The sequence below is a fragment of the Hemiscyllium ocellatum genome, chromosome 8 (assembly GCF_020745735.1).
Source record: "Hemiscyllium ocellatum isolate sHemOce1 chromosome 8, sHemOce1.pat.X.cur, whole genome shotgun sequence".
NCBI lineage: Eukaryota > Metazoa > Chordata > Chondrichthyes > Orectolobiformes > Hemiscylliidae > Hemiscyllium > Hemiscyllium ocellatum.
This window is the reverse complement of record NC_083408.1, coordinates 38,707,440-38,729,808: the sequence shown is the minus strand read 5'-3', so window position 1 is coordinate 38,729,808 and position 22,369 is coordinate 38,707,440. Positions and strand designations below refer to the sequence as shown.

Below are 22,369 nucleotides of genomic sequence, written 5' to 3'. Positions count from 1 at the left end.
TTCATGGGTTTACCATCCCTCTCCAAGTTACCATTGTACAACATGTAGTAAGTGTCTAAATACACAAGATTACTGCACCATTCAATATGTTACAGCAAGTTGCTTAGAAGGTGCATTTTCTGATCATTAAAAAAATCTTCATTGAAATTCAATGTGGCAATATTTTCAGAACACATTAGAATCCTGTTCTTCCCACCACTTACAAATACACACACAGGTACACATAGAATGAATTAGTCATAGAACTGTGTTCTGGTGACATACCACAACTCACAATGGAAACAGAGCCAAACAGTAAGTGTCATCGTGGAGTTCATTGTTTTCACTGGAAAGGTGCAAGAGCCGATCAGTTATTTTATTGGCTGGGGACTGGAATGGCTTCAAAGGCAGCATGTTGGGACACACACATACACACGAGCAGTGGGGTAAGAAAACTGTGAAGAATTCAAAGTAATTGGACTCTTTGTATTCATGAGAAACAACAAGTAAAAGGAAGGTGCATTTTACAACATTAGGACCAAGATATTATAAATTCTGATTAAGGAAGTGTATTGGTTAAACTGTCTACTTTATTATAACATACCAAACACCTACCTGTAGAAATGGAACCCAAGGTACCATTGGATGGCATGCAGCTTGGAGTCTGGGGAATTTGCTTAATTGCGCCATCAGAAGGAGTTCGCCTGTGACCCCAGTGCACTGTGGTAGTGGTTTTTGTCACATGAGTTGGAGTCAATGATTGTTTAGGGTCACGTTTGAAGCGCTCAATGGTTATATCAACCAAAGGATGATTGGTAATAAACTTGGAGCTCTCATTGATCAAACTTGGGGTTGTAGGCATTTCGTACACCACCATTTCATCACTGTCTGAACGTAACAAAGATCTTGTGGAGTTGCATTCAGAAATGGAAGACAATGAGAGCAATGTCAACGAGGAAGATGGATCAAAGGAGGAAATGACTGCTTCGTCATTCTTGAAGAGCTTTCTAGAAGGAGGACTGGTGCTCCTCCGCAGTCGGCTGGTGCGCTGGAAAATGCCTTCCTTCTTTTTCTTCTCTTCCTTTGGTTCAACATCATCTTGCAAAATCTGACATTTTCCCAATTCAAGCAAATCTAATCCCAAAGCCACTGCTGCTAGGACAGCCCCACAACCCAGGAAGACAAAATCACACTTCTTCCTTTGTGAGCCTCGTTTTATACTGTTGGTGGGAGTATGCTGTGGGGTGCTAGTAGCTGAGTTTACTGGAGTAGGATCCTCATTATTGTCACTAACAGCACCCTCCCCATCATTTCTGTCAAATGGTAAAGAGAGGTAGGCTTGGTTGTGTAAAGCAGGTTGTTGTAGTGTCACATCAAAATCAACAATGGTGTCACCATCTTCATGCTCTGCAAGTAAAAGAAAAGCATCTTGAATCCGGTTTCTTTATGAGAGACACTCTTTTGTATTTCACACCTCACCAGTATTGTCAATGTTGGAGTTTTTACAAAATCTCAGCCATTGTTACCACTCAGGAAAAGTTTAGGAGTCAGCCCATTCAGTCCCGCAAGCCTTATCCTTCATTCAGTTTGGACTATGGCTGATTTCAGACCCAGTTCCATTTTTCCATTGCATCTGCAGCCTTCATGGAGAAGGAGAGAATTTAAGATTTCCACTCTATTTGTGAGGGATTTCCACGCTATTTGTGAGGGATTTCAGTCTAAGTATTCTAGCTCTAAATTTATGATCATGTCTCCTTTATCTACACGATCTACGAGAGGAAATAGTTTCTCTAAACTGTTAAGCACAGTGAAGACACATCCTATTCCTAACTTCCAAATAGAAAGGAAAGGAATACATAGGCCTCAAAAAGGACTAGAGACTGTAACAGTGTAGAGTCACCAAGCTCTTCCTTTTCAGGTCCACCAAAACAGCAAACGGACCTGCATGTTTACAACACTAACACTGTAGCCTGCAGAAAGTCAACCTCTGAGAGAATCCTGATAAATTCAGCAGTTAAATTCAGGAGGGAAGGTATCTTCTTTAGTAGGCTTGCAATGTGTGTTTTCCAGAACAAGAAAATCACATGAATCGCTAACTTCTTTGCACTAACCTCTAATAGTGGACTGTTTTCTTAAACACTCAAAGAAAATATGGTTAGCATGCACATTGAATGGAGATTATTAAGCTAGTGAGGGTTCAGAAGAGATTTAGCAGGATGTTATAGAGTAGGAAGGTTTGAGTTATAAAGAAAGACGGGATAGGCTGGGACTTTGTCCACTGGAGTGTAGGACGTTGATTGGTGACCTTATAGAAGTTTATAAAATCATGAAGGACATGGATGGAGTTAATGTTTAGTGCCTTTTCCCTAGGATGGGGGATTTCAAGATTAAGGGGCATAATTTTAAGGCAAGAGGAGAGAGATTTTAAAAGGAAATGAGGGGAAAATATTTTACACAGAGAGTGGTTCACATGTGGAATGAATTTGCTGAGGAAGTGGTGGATGTGGGCAGTTACAATGTTTAAAAAACAATTAGATAAGTGCATAAATAGTAAGGGTTTGGAGGGATATGGGTCAGGAACAGGCAGGTGGGACGAGGTTAGTTTGTGATTATATTCAGCATGGACTGGTTGGACCAAAGTGTCTGTTTCCATGTTGTATGACTCTATGACTGTGTGAATCAGTACTATTGCGTTATATTTGGGGGTGAACAAACAAACTTTTTTAGTTAAACTCTCAAAATGCTTGCTGCCGCTCTCAAATTGCCCATACCTTGAGGAATTAAAAACATACATATTTTCCTCTCAAAAGCTGATTGTTCAGAAATGACTAAGAAGGGAACATAGATATTAGCAGCTCTGTTGCAGGTACTTTCTAGTCAAGCTGTGCAGAAATATATACTTACATCTACTACAGGTGGGACCTGTGCCAAGGTTACCTGGCCCAGAGGTCGGGACCAGTGCACCACATGAGCCGTCCCATAATTTGCAATTATATACTTACATCTGCATATCTGAGGATTCATCAACTTGATTAGTTGAACATACGCAACTATCTTGTTCACAGAGAGAATGGCAGACTTCCCATAAATTACAAAGTAGTTTCTGTGGGTAACTGGAAAAATAATGAATGCTGGAGCCAATAATTCACGGCTAACTGCAAGATCTGGCACAAACAATAAGCTCGATTAAGCTGTTGATGCTCATTGATAAAACCCATGCGATGATAGCCCAATTGAATCATTTACTGGTGGATCTGCTGACCACTGTGGAACAGCTTACCCAGTAAAACCTAGCACCTTCAGCAAAGAATGTGTGAAGAATAGAAACAAAATAAAAAAAATGAACAATTAATGCAACAAAATTTAATTTTTAAAATGGTGCACATTTTCCGTACCTATTTCAATGAGGCTGGCAAACTCTGGGACAGTAGGAATGGGTCGATGGTTTTTCCCCAGATTGGGAGCACTGGAGGACCACTGCTTGTTTCCATCAATTAGATGTTTAAGGCTTGGAGAAGGGAAATAAAGAAAAATAACTCAGTAATGATCAGTGCATGCATAGTTTGCAGGACATGCTTCAATACATTTAATGTTTCTCTCTCTTTACAAATACAAAATGATCTCTTTTCATGGCACACATCCCATGTCGTCACCTCCTGGAGCGACACATTAACTGCGATACTTCTGAGGGGGTTGAGTGGGGGTCTCCTGTCAACATTGATGTTTTCACCAAGGGACGTGACAATGTAGCAGTAAATCTATTTTCTCTCTCTTTAATGCTCCATCTGAAATTTCATACAGCCGAAATCAAAATTTCTGGAAGCAGTGAGAGGTGGGCTTGGAGTGAGGATAAGCATCCGAGTGGTCATTTTTCCATTTTTCTACCATGTGACTCCTCAGTTTTTCCTGACCATTATTAGATGCACACAATCCAGTTTGACCATGACGGCTAAGGCTGAGACAGACAGGTTTTTTGGCATCTCAGAGAATCAAGGATAATGGGAGTATTCATAAAGTTGGAATTAAAGCTAAGGAGTAACCATGAACTTCCATGACTGGGAGCACTGTGTCAGTGCCTCTACCTCTGAACAAGAAGCTGCATGTTCAACTCCATCCCTGGAGATGTGATATCCAAGAAAGGTGCTTAGTTAAACCAATTGGTTACTAATCCTATTGTACAGAATGGCAGAGCAAACTCAAGGGACCACATGGTCCACTCCATTTCCTATTTTTATATTCAAAAAATTACAGATTATCTTAATATAAATTACCAATCCAAAGCAATACCGTTATCATTAAGGATGCTGACCAAGAGAATTAATTAGTTCACTAGTCCCCAGAGTGATTTGATTATCCACACACTGAACTGAACATAGTAAAAAAATGCATCCAATATCTCTGTATGGTCAAGAACTAAAAGGAGGCATGGAGTGTTTTTCTTACAATTTACTAATCCTCCACCGAGTAACAATCATATTAATTAGTTGTCAATGTTGCAAATAATTGGAAATTAACATAATGCAATCTGATGCAGCTTTGCTAGTTTTCACTCAACTAGTAAGCTCCTGTCTGGTTGAGCTTTGCAATCACATCTTAAATAAATCCAGATGGAACCAAGACTCAAAGATTCAACAGGCATGCACTTGTTCATCCAAACATTAATTACAGACCTTCGTCTTTCCATTTTAATTAAAATGTAACATGCCACCCTGTGGCTTAGATGTGCTGTCAATTTTCATGCAAATGTTATTGCATAATCTTACCAGCAAACATTCCAAATTAAAAAAATACATTTATCAGACAGTTATATTTTTGAACCTACAAGTAAAAGTCCAGGTGATAACAATGTCAGGGTCTGCATGGCTTAATGAAACAATTAGTAAACAATATTCATGATAAATTCATTTTATCTCAAGTTAGCGGAAGTCATCTTGGCCTGATGTTCTATCGAATGTTTTTGAATCCATCCTATAATGAAGCTTTATGCAGAAGGATTTATTAAGGTAATATTATACTGGGATCATTTACAGAGTTCATTGTGTACAGAAATGCTGTTCATTTCGATCGACTTGCTTATGATTCCATTGTGAATCCACAAATGTGCCAAGCTCCAATGCAGACAAAAATTGTAGAGTCTTGATTGAATAAACAAGTCAAGCTTCTGACTGAGTATGTTATCAAATAGATAAAGCCTACTGCTATCTCCAAATCAACTCTACAAGAATACCCCAGAACAGGGTTTCCCAAACTGAAAATCAAGACCACAATTTCTTGGGGTCACAAACTTCAAGGCAGCAGTGGCTGCTGTAGATCTCTGACCTTGTTGCCACAGCTACGAAGCCTCTTCACACCTGCATAATTTTGTAATGGTGACTGTAGCCTAATGACAGAACTTGGACAGCCACTATCATAGCATTGTTATAGTGCAGAAAGAGGACATTTGACCCATCATGTCTGCACCCAATTGCTACTTCAAAAAAGCCAGTACAAATATGGGTTTTCAAAAAAACCCTTAAGATTAAAGATTTTGCTTCCCACCCCACCAACCTCATCCTGGATCCCCCAGTAACATACCATTCTCGGTCACCATACCCCAAATCTCTCCAATCTTAGTTGCTACTGTTGGATCATGGCACTTTTCAAGCTTTGAAATAGAGTCACAGCTATAAAATGACTGAAGAAATGCTACAGTAAAATGACTGATCATTTTGAGAATTGCTGAAAAGCAAAACATTTTGTCAAAGCTGTTCAGCTTGCACTGATCAGGATAATTTCAATACCGCCAGTATTGTACAAATAAACAACATAAACAATATTTATACTCATGAGAAGTCAGTGCTGATTAGTTAACAAGTAGACTTTGTTTGGTTGAGGCATTTCATTGACAGTTAACAATGCTTGGCAGTTAACTGTCAATCAGCGTTAATGGGTATATTCTCCATGGCTTCTTGCATTTTGTCCTCATGAATACGAGATCGAAAGCTTTGACAAAGGGTACAAAGAAAACCAAATTTGGGATAGCAACAACTTTTCACTTTGTTAAACACAATTAGGAGGAAGATGGATAATACTTTGGAGGCAAGGGTTTCAAACTTAACTTTAGCAGCTGTTGGATTTTAAATTCAATTGATTAAACAAAAACATTTCTGAAATAAAGGCTAGTCTCGGTAATGGTGACCTTGAAACTATAACTGAATGTCATAAAAACACAACGGGCACACTAATGTCCTTTAGGGAAAGAAATTTATTATCCTTCCCTTGTCTGGCCTATGTGTGACTTCAGACCCAGAGCAATGTGGTTGACTCAAAGTAAAATGAGGGATGTGGCAACAAATGCTGGCCTTGTCCATTTACATTTTTTAAAACCTAATTTTCTCAAGTAGTGCAGTTCCTTTTAAATTATGGTTTTCTAACAATAAGCATTACATTTAGCTACTGCAAGGGCAAGTGAATTCTGTCTGAACAAGGCCAATGTTCATTCTACATCTTAAAAGTACATTTTGCAACTCTCTGTGGCCACGCTTGGGTAGTGAGGATAGGATTTTTCTATTCAAGTTTATTCCAGGTTAATTTCCAAATCAATTTACATCATCTGGTCCTGTGTCCAGAAGCAAAATACAATAGAATGAAGTTTCCAGAGCAAACTGAAATTAATTTGATGAATATTCACAGAAATTAATATGTCATTGACCTTTCTGCTAAACATCAACCTCCAAATTTTATAAACACAAAGTAACTACCATATTCAACAATTTCTAACTTCAATTAAATATTCCTAACAATCACAGGACAACTGCTGATGCCAATGTATCCTTCTCATCTGGGGAAAATCTAATTTCTTCTGAAAAATGCTAAACACTATTGCTGTTGAGTTCTTTTTAGGAATACAACAGACAAAATATTGCACCTTCAAGCGAAACAAGAAATCTATGAACACTTCAGTCTGCCTGTGCAGAACTGATTCAAATACTATTTGCTCAAAGGTAAAAATGGAATGGATTTATTTTGAGGTTTGAGAATTACATTAAAATCATGAATGTAAACCTTTAGAATAAGTAATACTCCGCGCAATTTGTGCATTTTATTTCTTCTGCTTTCTAGCCACTCAATTACAGGCCACACTGACAATGTTATGGACTGAATCACACAAACTGTACCATGATTTGTTAGATAAATCTTTTATTTGATTTTAAATGTTTTTAAAGTAATTTTTTAAAATGTAAACTGAGACACCTGGAGTTTGAAATGATACTCAAATCTTATACTTAATTCTATTTTGTAAAATGGATACATGACTAATTAAGCTTTTCAATGACTTTGCAGAGAACACATTTTGAGGAGGCAACATCCTCTTCTACTATCCTAGTTCACCTCACAGTGTCAGATATCCTACCATTTCTTTCTCCTGAGGTTCCCCTCCCTATTTAACTCAACCAATGCATGTTATAGCAGTGGTTTGACATTTGAACCGCTCTCTGAATGGATAAGAAATGGAAACTGAAAATACGTTGACCTGAAATTTTTACTTTTGTTTCTCTCTCACTATATGCTGTTGGATCTGCTGGTCTTTTCTAGCAATGTCACCATTTGCAGATTGCTCGCAGCAACAAATATTTTATTCCTTCCCTCAATAAATAGGTTGCTCATGCATTTGGTCATTTGATTTGTTCGTGAAAATCCATTATGTATGGTCCTGGTTCTGAACTGTCCAAAGTGAAAACAATTTTCTGTATATCTACCAGAGATGATATCTAACCTTCTCCACAACATCCTTTTTGTTGATGCCAATAACATATAATGATGAAGGTTTGTGATAACTATTATTATTTTTATTATTACCACACCATTTTCATCCTATGCGTCTTGTGGAGTAGGTATAATACACTAATAGCTGCTTTAAAACAACTTAGGCAGCATAGATCTATAGCTGGGCAGCTGCACAAAGGCTACTGCCTGCGGAAACAGATAGAGAGAAGGAGGGAGGGTATTAAATGAAATAGTGTGGGTAAGGGCTGAAATTTAGGAAAATGTGGTTAATCAAACAGTAGAGATAAATCAATAAAGAAAAGTATTAATATGTGAAATTATAAGGAGATGATAACAGAAGAGGTAGAAAGTACAAATCTACGAGCAAATCAACTGGCAAGACTAGAGGTTACAAAAATAACAAAATGAACTAAACTGAAGGGTCTCTAACTGAATGCATGCAGCACTCAAAATAAAACACAGATGACCTGTTTGCGCAAATAAACTTACATAAACAAGTAAGTATGATCCGATAGCCAGACTGCAGGATGACATATACTGGGACCTGAATATGGGACAGCACATGAGATTTAGAAAGAACATGAAGCTAGGAATAGGTAGACCAGGTGGCTCTGATAATTTATTGTGCTGATACCATCATTATGAGAGATGGTCTATGTTCAGGAAACCAGGATTGGAAGTGTTTTGAGCAGAGATAAGAAGTGATAGAAGTCAGTTGCTGGAATGGTGTACAGGCTCTTTAACAGTCACTGCATGGTAGGATGGTGTATAAAGGAAAACATAATGGGAACATGTCAGAAAGGTACAGTGGTACTCACAGTCATAGGAGATTTTAATCTACATATTGATCATAACAAAAAGATCAGTGACAAGGAAAATGAGAAGTATGAGGAAAAAGGCACTTAGACATTCAAAAATAGCTTTTTTGGAAAGTGCATGTTCATTCAGGGGACATGAGCTTCTCTCGTTAGATCAGTATTTGTTTCTCCTCCCCAGTTGCCCTTGAGAAGGTGTGGTGAGCTATCTTCTTGAACTGTTCTTCTTGAATTCCAAGATTTTGACCCAGTGATCTAAGGAACATTGATATATTTTAAAATCAGGGAGAAAGTGAGGACTGCAGATGTTGGAGATCAGAGTTGAAAAGTGTGGCACTGGAAAACCACAACAAGTTGAGAAGCAGGAGAGTCAACATTTCGGGCACATTCCTGATGAAGGGCTTGTGTCCGAAACATCAATTCTCCTGCTCCTTGGATGCTGCCTGACCTGCTGTGCTTTTCCAGTGCCACATAGTTCAAAGTCAGGATGATGACTGGCTTGGAGGGGAACTTGCATGTGGTTTTGTCCCACGTACCTGCTGCCCTTATCTTTCTACACTGTAGTACTGTAGGTTTGGAAACTGCTGTCTTAAGGACCATGGGGAATTTCTGCAGTGGATTATATACTACTACTGCAAATTAGTGTAGGTGGTGGAGTGCTTTTTTTATGAAAGTAGTGCCTATTCAAGCAGACTGCTTTGTGCCGGATGGTGTCAAACGTTTTGAGTGCTGTTGGAGGTACACTCAGCCAGGCAAGTAGGGAGTATTCCATCGCATGCTCGACTTATGCCTTGTAAAAGGCAGACAAGCTTTGGGAAGTCAAGTGAGTTTCTCGCTGCAGGACTTCTAGCCCCTTGTGGCCACAGTAATTACATGGCTTTTCCTGTTTAATTTCTGGTCAACGGTAACCCCCAGAATGTTGATAGTGGTTGAATCAGTGATGGTGATGTCGTTGAATATCAAGGGGTGATGATAATAAACGATTCTTCAGACATATAACACAGACAACATTGGTCTTATAGAGAATAAGTCTGGGGAAATTCATCATGGAAAATTGAATTGACCAGCTATTTTGCATTTATGCTCACTGTAGATGACACAAGTAACAAACCAGTAACAACTTAGTGACAAATCAGGAAATGGAACAAAGGGAGGGACTGAAGAAAATTCTAATACCAAGGAAATGGCACTGACCCCTGGGCTGCCAAATCCTCAGGACCTGACAGACTTCATCTTAGAGTCTGAAAAGTGAGGCTATTGAGATAGCTGTTGCGTTGGTTTTAATTTTCCAAAGTTCCCTAGATTTGGGGAATGCTCCACCAGATTTGAGAATAGCTCCATTATTCAAAAAGGGTAGGAGACAGAAATAGGAATCCACAGGCCACTTACCTTAACATCTGAAGGTGTTAGTAAGTATTATTAAAAGCATTGTAGCACTGCATTTACAACATTTCAAGATAATCAGGCAGAGCCAGTATGGACTGTGAAAAGGAGATCGTGATTAACTCACGTATTGTATTTATTTGAAGAATTAACACAAATAAAGGGGAAATCAGTGGATATACTGTAGTTAGGTTTTCTAAAGACATTCACTAAGATACTATATCAAGGGTTATTGCAGAGACATAAATGCTCATAGTTTAATGGGTAACATATTGCCGTGGATAGACGACTGGATAATCAATAGAGAACAAAATAGACACAAGGGGTCATTTTCTGTTTGGCAATTTGTAACCAGTGGTATACTACAGGAGTCAGTGCTGGGCCTTAATTTTTACAATTTAATTAAATGACTCGGATGAAGGGACCAGAAATACAGTTGAAAGATTTGCCAACACTAGAAAGGTAGGCTGCGAAGTAAATTGTAAAAAGGGAATGAATTGGCTATGAAGGGATGTTGATAGGCTAAGTGTGTGGGCAAGGATCTGGCAAATAGGTTACAATGTGGGAAAACAATAATGCATCTTAACTTTGGCAGGAAGAATAAAAAAGAAGCAACATTATGTAAGTAGTGAGAGATCATAGAGTTCAGAGATGCAGAACGATCTAGCTATTCTAGCGCATGAATTGCAAAAGGTAAGCATGTAGTTAGAGCAAATAATTATGAAAGTTAATTGAATGTTATTATTTATTGCAAAGGTAATTGAATACATAAGTAGGAAGGGTATGAGGGTACGCTTTAGTTACACCTCAGTTGTTGAAATTGCTTCTGGAGTACTGCGTGTAAAATCGACTTTCTCAAAACTACTAATCGTGTCTTCAATTGCCAGAGCCCTAATCTTTGAAATTCCTTCTCATCGCTCTGTCTTTCAATATGCTCCTCAAAATTTGCCTTTTTGACAAAATTGTGTGCTCTAACATCTGTCTACGGGTTGGTTTTGAATTTTACTTGATAACATTTCTTCAAAGAGTTTTGGAACATTGTACTATGTTATTGTTGCAAACTGAAGGGCTGTCACACTTGTTAAGAAACTCACATGAGAGATTCAAGGTTTCAATGTTGGAGCTTATTACTGATCCACTGTCCCTCTGATTGCAATGCAATGCTGGAGGTCACGGGGGTTATCCCAATAATAATTCTCTGCAGTCAAAAAGCTACAAGTTTCCCTCAGAATGTAACTAAAAAAAGGTTTGTTAGAAATTACAGTAAGCCCACTGACTGTAACATGAACAAGCATAGAGTTGATGTTGTATAATGCTTTACTCTTACCTATCTTCCCCACCAGTAAGATCCTTTTGATGTAAAGAACTGGGGCCCCACGTCCAGCCCTTCTTTTTCTGTCCTTTCTTTTCTTCCTCATCACATTCTTCTCGCTGAAACACTGAACTGCGACCCCAGGTCTTATTGCTTTCACCTGGTGTTACTATGAAGAGGTTAAAAAGATGGCCGTTTATCCCAGTAGTTTCATATCAGTCACTGGTGAAATAATTTAATGTTATTCAACATGTAAGACTTTTATACAAAAACGTATGAATTGTCCAGCAATGGTAGACATTAGAACATCACGCTAAAGGACCAGATACAGCTCAGATGTTGTCGACCAGACATCAGAACTGACAATGATTTCCTTCCCAACCTTTCCCCCCAGAAAAATGCACATTTCGAAGGTCTTCTGGTACCCACCATCACATTGTTATTCAATGGATGCAAATCTAGCGACTGCAATTTGACCACCGGAACTTCACAGCTTATCCTGATCCCATCCCAAAGTTGCCAAACATCCATTTTCAGCAGAGGCTATTGGGGTACTAGTCATGAGTGATAATCCTCAAACTGCTTTTTTCCCAACTCTGACACGGGATATTAGTTAGACAATTGCGCCTGCATTTTCAAACATTAATTCGACAACATCAGGTAGGCAACATCCAGGGGAACTCAAGTTGCAAGGTGGACTGCTGGTTTTCACAGCAGAAACAATGGAAATGCAAACCATAGACTGCAAAACACTCTATACTGTGTGGAATTTAGATCATAATATTTGAATTAAATGTTGACTTTTAACCTTCCATTTGTTCCAATTAAAGACTATATGAAATCATTTCTGTTTTGTTATAAAAGGTAATCTACTTTCTCTTGTGTTGTAAGATTAATTGAAACTTAATTTAATTTGAAATTTTGGTGCTTTATTAGTACAATCAGTACACTCTCCTTCAACAACGTGCCTTTGTCATGGATGTCAAGACCAATTCCACTCTAAGCCATTGCACCACTGTATCATTACCCTTGCCAATTCTGGCTGTACTTGCAACATGAGATGCTCCCAAATTTAAACCACACAACAAATATGGAGGAATAAAGCTATTCAGCTAATCCAGGTGTAGTTAATGAAAAAAAAATTCTTGGGTCTCTCACTTTGCTTTCTTTACCATTTGCATCATGACATCCAACTGCCTTTTGAATGACCCCCAAATGTTGTATCCTCTCTCAGAACCCAAAATCTATTCCATCGGTCAGATCAAATGCTGTACAAAAAAACATTCTGATATCAATCCTGATGTCAAAGTGACCTAAAGTAGGGCTCCTTGTAGCACAAAATTATAGGCAATGCAACGCTGACAGCAATTGTAACAAGTCATGAGATAAATAACTCAAATTGGCACAGTTTCCAATGATAAGATTTTCCATTTTACCAATTACAAAAATCAATTTAAACTAGGCCATTGGCTGTTTCTGAAACAGATTAACATCAAAGTCCAAGGGGCAGCAGTTGACTGTGTATTTTGGATAAATTGGAGGGGTTTTGGATCGGTTTGGTTTCTCCAAGTCTGAGATGTTGAAATACTAGCCGAGAGGGTGGGAGAGGAGTTGTTATCTGAAAACTCTATAGCTTAGCCATTCAAAGTGTGCTCAGTGTTTCAAAATCTAGCTGGGTAACTTTAGGATTGAGGCAAAGATAGCAGGAAGCCAATGAGGTTTTCGCATTGAGCAAAAATAATTCATGAGTCCAAATGTCACAATGTTGAAAGTTAATTAACTCTTGAAAAGTGATAAAATTAAGGACTGTCATCAGAACTGAATTGATTAGCCAAGCAATCCTCCACCTTGAACAGAGGCTGAATGAGAGCCTAAGTTGGATATAAGACCATAAGACATAGGAGTGGAAGTAAGGCCATTCGGCCCGTTGAGTCCACTCCGCCATTCAATCATAGCTGATGGGCATTTCAACTCCACTTACCCGCATTCTCCCCGTAGCCCTTAATTCCTTGTGACATCAAGAATTTATCAATCTCTGCCTTGAAGACATTTAGCGTGCCGGCCTCCACTGCACTCTGCGGCAATGAATTCCACAGGCCCACCACTCTCTGGCTGAAGAAATGTCTCCGCATTTCTGTTCTGAATTGATCCCCTCTAATTCTAAGGCTGTGTCCACGGGTCCTAGTCTCCTCGCCTAATGGAAACAATTTCCTAGTGTCCACCCTTTCCAAGCCATGTATTATCTTGTAAGTTTCTATTAGATCTCCCCTTAATCTTCTAAACTTCAATGAATACAATCCCAGGATCCTCAGCCATTCCTCATATGTTAGACCTACCATTCCAGGGATCATCCGTGTGAATCCCCGCTGGACACACTCCAGTGCCAGTATGTCCTTCCTGAGGTGTGGGGACCAAAACTGGACACAGTGCTCCAAATGGGGCCTAACCAGAGCTTTATAAAGTCTCAGTAGCGCAACGGTGCTTTTATATTCCAACCCTCTTGAGATAAATAACAACATTGCATTCGCTTTCTTAATCACTGACTCAACCTGCATGTTTACCTTTAGAGAATCCTCGACTAGCACTCCCAGATCCCTTTGTACTTTGGCTTTACGAATTTTCTCACTGTTTAGAAAGTAGTCCACGCTTGTATTCTTTTTTCCAAAGTGCAAGACCCCGCATTTGCTCACATTGAATTCCATCAGCCATTTCCTGGACCACTCTCCCAAACTGTCTAGATCCTTCTGCAGCCTCCCCACTTCCTCAGTACTACCTGTCTATCCACCTAACTTCGTATCATCAGCAAACTTCGCTAGAATGTTCCCAGTCCCTTCATCCAGATCATTAATATATAACTTGAACAGCTGCGGCCCCAACACTGAACCCTGCGGGACACCGCTTGTCACCAGCTGCCATTCCGAAAAAGAACCTTTTATTCCAACTCTCTGCCTTCTGTCAGGCAGCCAATCCTCATTCCATACCAGTAGCTCACCTCGATCACCATGGGCCCTCACCTTGCTCAGCAGCCTCCCGTGTGGCACCTTATCAAAGGCCTTTTGGAAGTCTAGATAGACCACATCCACTGGGTTGCCCTGGTCTAACCTACTTGTCACCTCTTCAAAGAATTCCAACAGGTTTGTCAGGCATGACCTCCCCTTACTAAATCCATGTTGACTTGTGATAAGTTACCCAAAGGGTTTCACTGAAAATGTGAAAACTACTTAAGTTTGTCAAATTTGTTTAGATAAGGAGACCATTATTTTTGTGAGATCATTCCTTTGGCACAGAGGCATGACTAATGCTCAATCCAATTTCTTTACCAACAGTTTGGTTATTCAGGCTGAGGTTATTACAACTGGAGTTATCCAGTTACTTCTCATCATAATATATTCACCAGAGAGAACTGCACAAACCCAACAGCTAACTATTGTCTAGCAACCTATGTAAATTGAATACAGTTGCTAATTTCTTTACATTACTTCTGAATCAACTCACTCGCTAGTTTTCAGCTTGAATTACACGATTGGTCATCCCACAGAGACTAAGATGGGATCCTAGATCACTTTCAGTGCCTATTTTAACAACTGAAATGGTCCATGACTCTGCTCAATAAATGAAGTCATGTTTTGGATGCGAAAATGATCAAATCAGAATAAAGCATTAGTTGTGGCTCAAAAAGATGCAATGGAAAGTTGCCTGAACTGAATGATTTAAGATTTAAAAGGGAGCTGTATTGATAACCTGTTGAGAAAAACAATTGAGGATGACAGAAATTAACAGCATTGCTTGATTTCTTTCTCCCCCAAAGGGATACAGATAGCATTTCAAAAACAGAGTGGGAATAGAGGAGAGTTGTAAGATGGAATGCACAGCCTGTGAATGGAGCAGAGATAGTGAATGACATGAAATCTGAACTTCACCTTAGAATTTGTTGTGAACCAGTGTGGCTGCTTAGAGCTACAGTCATTGCTTATGAAAAAGATCCATTTGAAATAAATTCAATAATTCTAATTAATTGCATCAAAACCAAAACTAATTTAGATAATGAAAACTATCTGGCAGCACAGCAGAAAGGAGAGTTAATTTTGTTTTTAATTCACTCAGAGAATGTGGGCAGTGCTGGCTGGGCCAGTGTGGCTGCCAAAGCCTACATACCCTTGAGAAAGTGATGGTGAGCAATCTTCTTGAACTGGTTCAGTCTATTTAATGTGGGTACTCCCACAATGCTCTTAGGGAAAATAGTTCCAAGATTTTGTCACAGTATCACTGAAGGAACAGTGATATGTTTGGCGATCAATTGTACAGAAGTCTGGGTCGTCCACCCCGGAGTACTGTGTACAGTTTTCCTATCACAAGAAAGATTTATTGTCACACAGGAAGTGCAAAGGTTCACCAGACTTCTTCCCAAGATGGTGGGACTGTCTTGTGAAGAGAGATTGGGAAAACTGAGCCTATATTGTCTAGTTTCTCAAAGAATGATCTAATTGAAACGTACAAAATACCTGCAGGGATGGACAGGGTAAGATGTGCAGTGATTGTAACAAGGTCAGCCAGGTGTGTTCTCTGATTGGGGCAGTTAATCTGGTCCAATGAGGAAACCCTGATATAAACAGGAATCTCAGAGAGTCTGGTCAGTCACAGCTGGTTCTGAGGTAGTCAGACCAGTGTCAAGTACTGTGCACGTGTAAGTAAAGGGCAACTTGGTGATGGGATACCGACCTCTGTGGAGTTACTTCAGTGGTGACGAGAGAGAAAAAGATAAGTTGCTGAAGTAACTCGCCCGCAACAGTCATTTTTGAGTTGGGGTAAATGCCACGATTTCGGGAAGCTTGACTCATTTGATCCTGCTGGGCCCAGTATGTGGAAAGAACACGTTTGTTTTCCAAATTGGGGCAGATGACAAGTAATAAGTTATTCTCCTGGCAGCTTGTGGACTGGCAGCTTTTTTGGTTATTAGGAACCTAATATTTCTGAGGCATCAGATATCAAAACCTTTCAAAAGTTGACCAAACTTAGGTCATTCCTTGGACTCCATTCTGGTACCCGTTCATCAGCTATTGAGAAAAGTTCATCCTTGGAAATGGTGTCATAGCCAGGATGTAGTCTTGAGGGGAATGAAGAAGCAGCTATCATTGTCTAAGGTGTTGGCGCACTATGAACCCAAGCGAGATCTGGGACTGACATGTGATGCTTCCCCATACAGTATAGGGGTAGTGTTGGCTCACAGGTTGCCTAATGGAGAAAAACGCCTAATAGCATACTCTTCCCAGACTTTGGCTGATGCAGAGCGCAAGTACGCCCAGATAAAGAAGGAAGGTTTGGCAAGCATCTTTGGTGAGAAAGTTCCACCAATACAGGTGTAAACTTGTAATAGTAATAGATTACACACTGCTGCTAGGGCTACTCAAACACATCTCACCTGACAAAAGACAAACGCTCCAAAAGCTTGTGCTTTCAAATAAACCTGGTCTACAAACTGGTGTTGTGTGACTTCCGACCTTGCCCAGGCCAGTCCAATACTGGCAACTCCACATCAAAGAGGCCATGCAATCCATTGCTTCAGATCAAAATCAGCAGTAGAATCTCATTCTGACAGCGTATAATTACAAGTTGGAAAACTGTCCGGGAGACCAAGTAGTAAATGCAGGTGCCTTGAGCTGCCTCTCATTGGCAGGTACACTACTGGTGGTGCCTCCCCTGGGAGAGTCCATTTTGGTTTTTAACTTTCTGGCCACCCTTCTGGTCACTGCTGACAATATCAGACTGTGGATTCAGAAAGATCCAGTCCTGGTAAAACTAAAACAGCTGGCGGTGATGGGGGAAATGAAAGGGCTGCCACAGCCAGAACTGAATCCTTTCCAGACCTCTCAAGACCAGATCACCATTGAGGACAGCAATTTATTATGGGTAGCAAAAGTGATTGTCCTGAGCAAAGGGTGCCACCAGATACTGGCTGAACCCCACCAGGGTCATCGAGGGATTTCCAAAATGAAGATGTTGGCTAGAAGCAATGCCTGGTGGCCAGGATTGGATGCCAACATAGCTGTATTGGTGGGGCAGTGCCCAGAGTGCCAACATGGACAAAATTTACTGCCAGCAGCTTCTCCACATTGGTGAGAATAACCAGGTAAACCCTGGACTCAGTTACATGTCTATAATGCTGGCCCTTTCATCGGCTCAATATTCCTAGTCATTGTGGACACCCACTCAAAGTGGTTGGATGTGCATTGAGTTCATTCATGAAACATGGGGATGATCATAGAAAAGCTGAAAGCATCTTTTGCAACACACAGTCTCGCGGAAGTGTTGGTCACAATACCGTGGGCATCATGAATAGCAGGGAATGAGTATTGCCTAAAGTCGAATGGCATTTGGCACATAAGGACAGCTTGATACCATCCATTGTCCAATGGTCTGGTAGAAAGAGCATACCAAACTTTGAAGGCAGGCTTAAAGAAACAGTCTACAACCTGTCTCCATAGCAAACTGTCCCATTTCCTACTTGATTATGGGGCACCCCTCATGCAACTACAGGGATAGCTCCAGCAGAGATGCGAATGGGGAGAAGACTCTGCACCAGACTGGACACAAGACTGCTAAGGAAGAGAAGCAGTTTACTTCAGGGAACAAAGTTTGATGCCAAAACCACAGGAACGGCCCTGCACGTTTGGATAGGTGAGGCAGTCCTGAATAAGCACATAGACCACATGAAAGCTAAAAGCTTGCCAACTAGAGAGGAGCAAAATGCAGCCAGCCCCTCAGAACAACTGGAAAGGCTTTCTGAACATGTGGGTTCTCTCTCTCCATCCAGCGTTGAAGAAACCTTGGAATCTGAGATGGATACGGTGGATGCCGCAGCCTCAACGCCTTTATTGACTGAAGAGGATGAATTTCTTCTGAGTCGCTCTGGGAGTAAGAGATGGGCTACAGTCCAGTACACACCACCCGTATTTGAGGCCAAGTTGGAAGCATCTGACCCTGTGTGAAAATATACCCCAGGAGAGGCTACAAGAAAATGAGCAGGCCTTCGACCCTGCACTTAGAAGGTGTGGGGTGTCGTGATTGTAACGAGGACAACTGGGTGGACCTCAGAATATGGTCCAATCAGGGAGCCCCATCTGACAGATATAAACAGGAGGTTTTGATTTAATCCCTGCCTTTAAAGATTCGTGCACTTTGTGTCTCTCACTGTGTCTCACACCTGCACGCACACACCATGGGTGCTGGGGAAAAAAATAAGCACTACCGCAGTTAGGCGGTAGTGCGGGGGTTAAATAAAAAAGAAATAAATAAAAAGGTGAGTGTCAGAGGTTCTGTTCACTCTGAGAGCTGGCTTTGAGGGAGCTGGATCAGTGTCAAGGACTCTCCGCTTGTAAATAAAGGGTGACTTGGTGATCAGAAAAAAAAAGGAGTGTCAGAGGCTCTGTTCACCCTGAGAGCAAACACTGTAGATTCCTGATGAAGGGCTTTTGCCCGAAACATCGAATTTCCTGTTCCTTGGATGCTGCCTGACCTGCTGCGCTTTAACCAGCAACACATTTTCAGCACTGAGGAAGCTGGACCAGGGTCAAGCACTATGCACATTTAAGTTAAGGGTGTTTTGGTCATGGGATACCTCTGTGGAGTTATTTCAAGATGTTTCCCCTGGTTACGGAGTCTAGATTCAAGGACCATCATTTGAAAATAATGGAACTGCAATTTAGGACTGAAAAAAGAATTTTTTTCAAAAAACCGAGATAGAAGCAAATCTTTGGAATTCCCTATACCAAAGCAATGTTTAAGTGTACTTAAAGTTGAGGTTGATACATTTTGGATTATTAATGACCTAAAGGGTTCTGAAGAATTTGACAATAAAAGGCACTGAGGGGTTTGGTCAGCACAACTGTACTAAATAGTGGAGCAAGTGGAATGCGATGAAATGCCTACGCCAGGTCAGGATGGTGAGTGGCTTGGAATGGAATGTGAAGGTGGTGGTGTTCCCATGTATTTTTGCTGCCCTTGTCCTAGATAGTAGTGGTCATGAGGGAAGGTGCTTTCTAAGGAGCCATGGAGAACATTTAAAGTGCATCTTTTAGATTGCACACACTGCTGCTGCTGATCGTCAGTGGTGGTGGGAGTGAATATTTGTGGATGTGGTGCCACTACAGTGGTCCGTTTTGTCCTGGATGGTGCCAAGTGTCTTGAGGGTTGTTGGAGCTGCACCAATCCAGGCAAGTGGAGAATACTCTTGACTCGTGCCTTGTAGATGGTGGACTTGCTTTAGGGAATCAAGAGCGGAGTCAATCTTGCCTCTCATCTGCTCCTGTAGTCATTCTATTTATAGGGCTTCTGGCTAATAGTAATGCCCAAGACATTGACAGCAGAGGATTTGGTGATTATGATGCCATTGAATGTTAATGGACAATAGCTAGATTGTAGATCTCTTCTCACCTCTCTAAGGTCAAACTCAGGTGAAAGGGCAGTGTTCAAATTCTTTGGGAAAAGCATTTTTTAAAATAAAAATGGAATTTAACTTTTTACAACCATCATGGATAGAGGAGGGAAAAAATGCTAGAGAGAGAGAGTGTGAGACACACACACACACACACACACACACGTCTTTGAGATAATGAAGAATTGGAGTCTGGTTTATTAAACTCCGTATCATCAACAGGTCAGTACCAGAGATGAGGCGGGTTAGATGCAGGTCCTGATTGATAAACTGAGAAAGTGCTACTGCTCAGATAAAATGTAGCCACAGTTTCTTGTTCCATTTGTGATGGAATAGGCTCTGTTTTGGGAAGTGCGCCATCTTGTGTCCTAAACGAGCAGTGGCAAATCAAGCCCTCTCATAAGTCATCAATCTACCTGCTGAGGGTTAAAATGCCTCATGTGATTCTCCGTTAACTGGCCACCCGCGAGTCATTCACTGTCATTAACAGACAGTGGCTACTTAGGAGCACATTAAAACAGAGAGAAGGCTAGAGATCGTCAAACATAAAAGCAAAGCACAGAGGGTCATTTTAAACTGGAGAAATGTTGCAATTGTAAATCTAGCTATTACACATTTCACTGGATTGATGAAAATTCTAACACATTTTAGTAGTTTTGGTAACAACTAAAATATGGACTATGTCTTGAAGAGAGGAGTGAGACAGATCTGCTGGAAGCCAGGGTATCATTAATGTTAAGAGTTTCTTTGTCAATTTGATATCACCGCTTTAGTTGAAGTAAGTTATGTCTAGTGGAACAGAGAACAGAAGTAGTGGGACATAAAGCACAAATTGCGCAGACGAATTCTGATGAATATCAAACTACCTTTGGGTCATTGCTGCCTTTAGTATATTTACTATCAAAGATATGTACAACATTTGCCTCACTAGAAATGACACTTGATGTTCCAATTACTAAAGCCATGGTGTTGCTGCAGTACTCACGCTGGATTGCCCTGAGTCTCGGGATGATGGTAGGACTTGCTGGAGGACTTGACTTGCTGCTGATCAGACTCTTCCTCTTATCCAGAGTGGGGGAGGCCTGCACGGTGATCTTATGCTGGAAATCTGTAGGATATTTGAAGGCCAAAAGAATTCAAGAAGAGTTGGAGAGAGTTGTGGTCATGGGGATGAAGTTGGGGAGGGTGGAGGAGGAAGAGACAGTGGGCAAAAAGGGTGCAGAGAGCAGGAGGGGAGAGGGAGAGAGAGAGATGGGTACGAAGAAGAGAGACTTAAGAATGGTTACCTGCCTTTCAAACACTTGAGAACTTTTACCAGCATTTCCTTTTATTGACTGAGTGAAGCATCCAACACTGCCATTTAGGGAGAATGTTTGGGGATAGGTTCTGGAGGGGGAAAAACAAAAGAATGCAACCTACCAGAGGGCAGACTGATGCGGTTGCCATCCTTGAGCTTGAGCCTGCTCTTCTTGAAGTTGCCTTTGCGTTTCTTCACCTTGGGCTTCTCCTGGTGGAGCTGGTGGAAGATGATGTTGAGCTCCCGTTCCAGAATGTCAATCTCCCGCTCAGCCAGCTCCTGCTCCCGCCGTCGCAACACCTCCTCGTGGTTCTTCTGCTGCAGGGCAGCGCGGGACAGCTCCTCCTCCCAGGTGCGTAATTCCTGGTTAAGATGGAATGATTACTGGTGACAGAGTTAAAGCTAAAGGAAAAAAAAACTGGTGCAACTGGCTGAGCTAAAACCCACTACTGGGGCCAGTTATTGTTCTTTGCCTCTGGGCACAGCTCAGAGTCTCAGCTGTTGATTGCTGATTAAAAAAACAACAATCTGGTTCATTAGTGTCGATTAGGAAAGGAAATCTATAGTTCTTACTTGGTTTGGCCTATATGTGAATCTTAATTGCATTCTGGGCAGTGATGCCCATATCGTACAAATGAATTAAAACAGAAATTGATACTAAAGTAGATGGAAAGGCAAGCGGTGAAGTTGACACAAACAGTCTGCGGAAAAATACACACGAGTTAAGCTCAGTGGGCAACAACTTGGCAAATGAATTATAATCTAAGGAAATGTGAGGTTATGCATTTTGGCAGGAAGAATAGATGAGCTGAATATTACTCTAAAGGAGAAAGATTACGGAAAGGTACAGAACACAGGGATTTGGGAGTTCTTGTAAATAAATCACAAAAAACCAGCATACAATTTCATCTGGAAATAGGGAAGGCAAATGGAATGTTGGCCATTATTTCAAAGGGAATGAGTGTAAAACTAGGAAAGTGTTGCTAAAACTAGTTAGACCACAGCTGGAATACTGTGAACAGTTTTGAGCCCCTTGTCAAAGGAAAGATATGAACAAAGAACAGTACAGCACAGGAACAGGCCCTTCGGCTCTCCAAGCCTGCACCGCCAAATGTTGCCCTTCATTGACATTGGAGGCAGGCGAGAATAGGTTCACTAGGCTGACCCAAAATATGCAGGAACTGACTTATGAGGAGAGCTTGAGTAGGTTGTACCTGTCCCCATTGGAATGAGAGGAGATCTTATTGAAACATATAGGATTCTTAGCTGACTTGACAGGGTAGACTCAGAAAGGTTGTTTCCTCCTGGGGAAGGGTCTAGGACCAGACAGCATAATCTCACCATAAAGGGTCACCCATTTAAGATAGCGATGAGGGAGAATTTCA

General features: G+C 40.8%; 1 protein-coding gene across 1 annotated transcript in view; it reads right to left on the bottom strand.

Annotated features, from left to right (window-relative positions):
- map3k9 (mitogen-activated protein kinase kinase kinase 9) overlaps positions 1-22,369 on the bottom strand; it is a 137,028-nt gene that overhangs the window by 998 nt on the left and 113,661 nt on the right. Inside the window, exons 7-11 of the mRNA XM_060828945.1 lie at positions 21,107-21,347; positions 20,673-20,795; positions 11,272-11,425; positions 3,375-3,487; positions 619-1,386 (exon numbers count right to left, since the gene is read on the bottom strand). Of these exons, the coding sequence (XP_060684928.1) occupies positions 619-1,386; positions 3,375-3,487; positions 11,272-11,425; positions 20,673-20,795; positions 21,107-21,347 (1,399 nt within the window). The remainder of the gene's footprint in view (positions 1-618; positions 1,387-3,374; positions 3,488-11,271; positions 11,426-20,672; positions 20,796-21,106; positions 21,348-22,369) is intronic.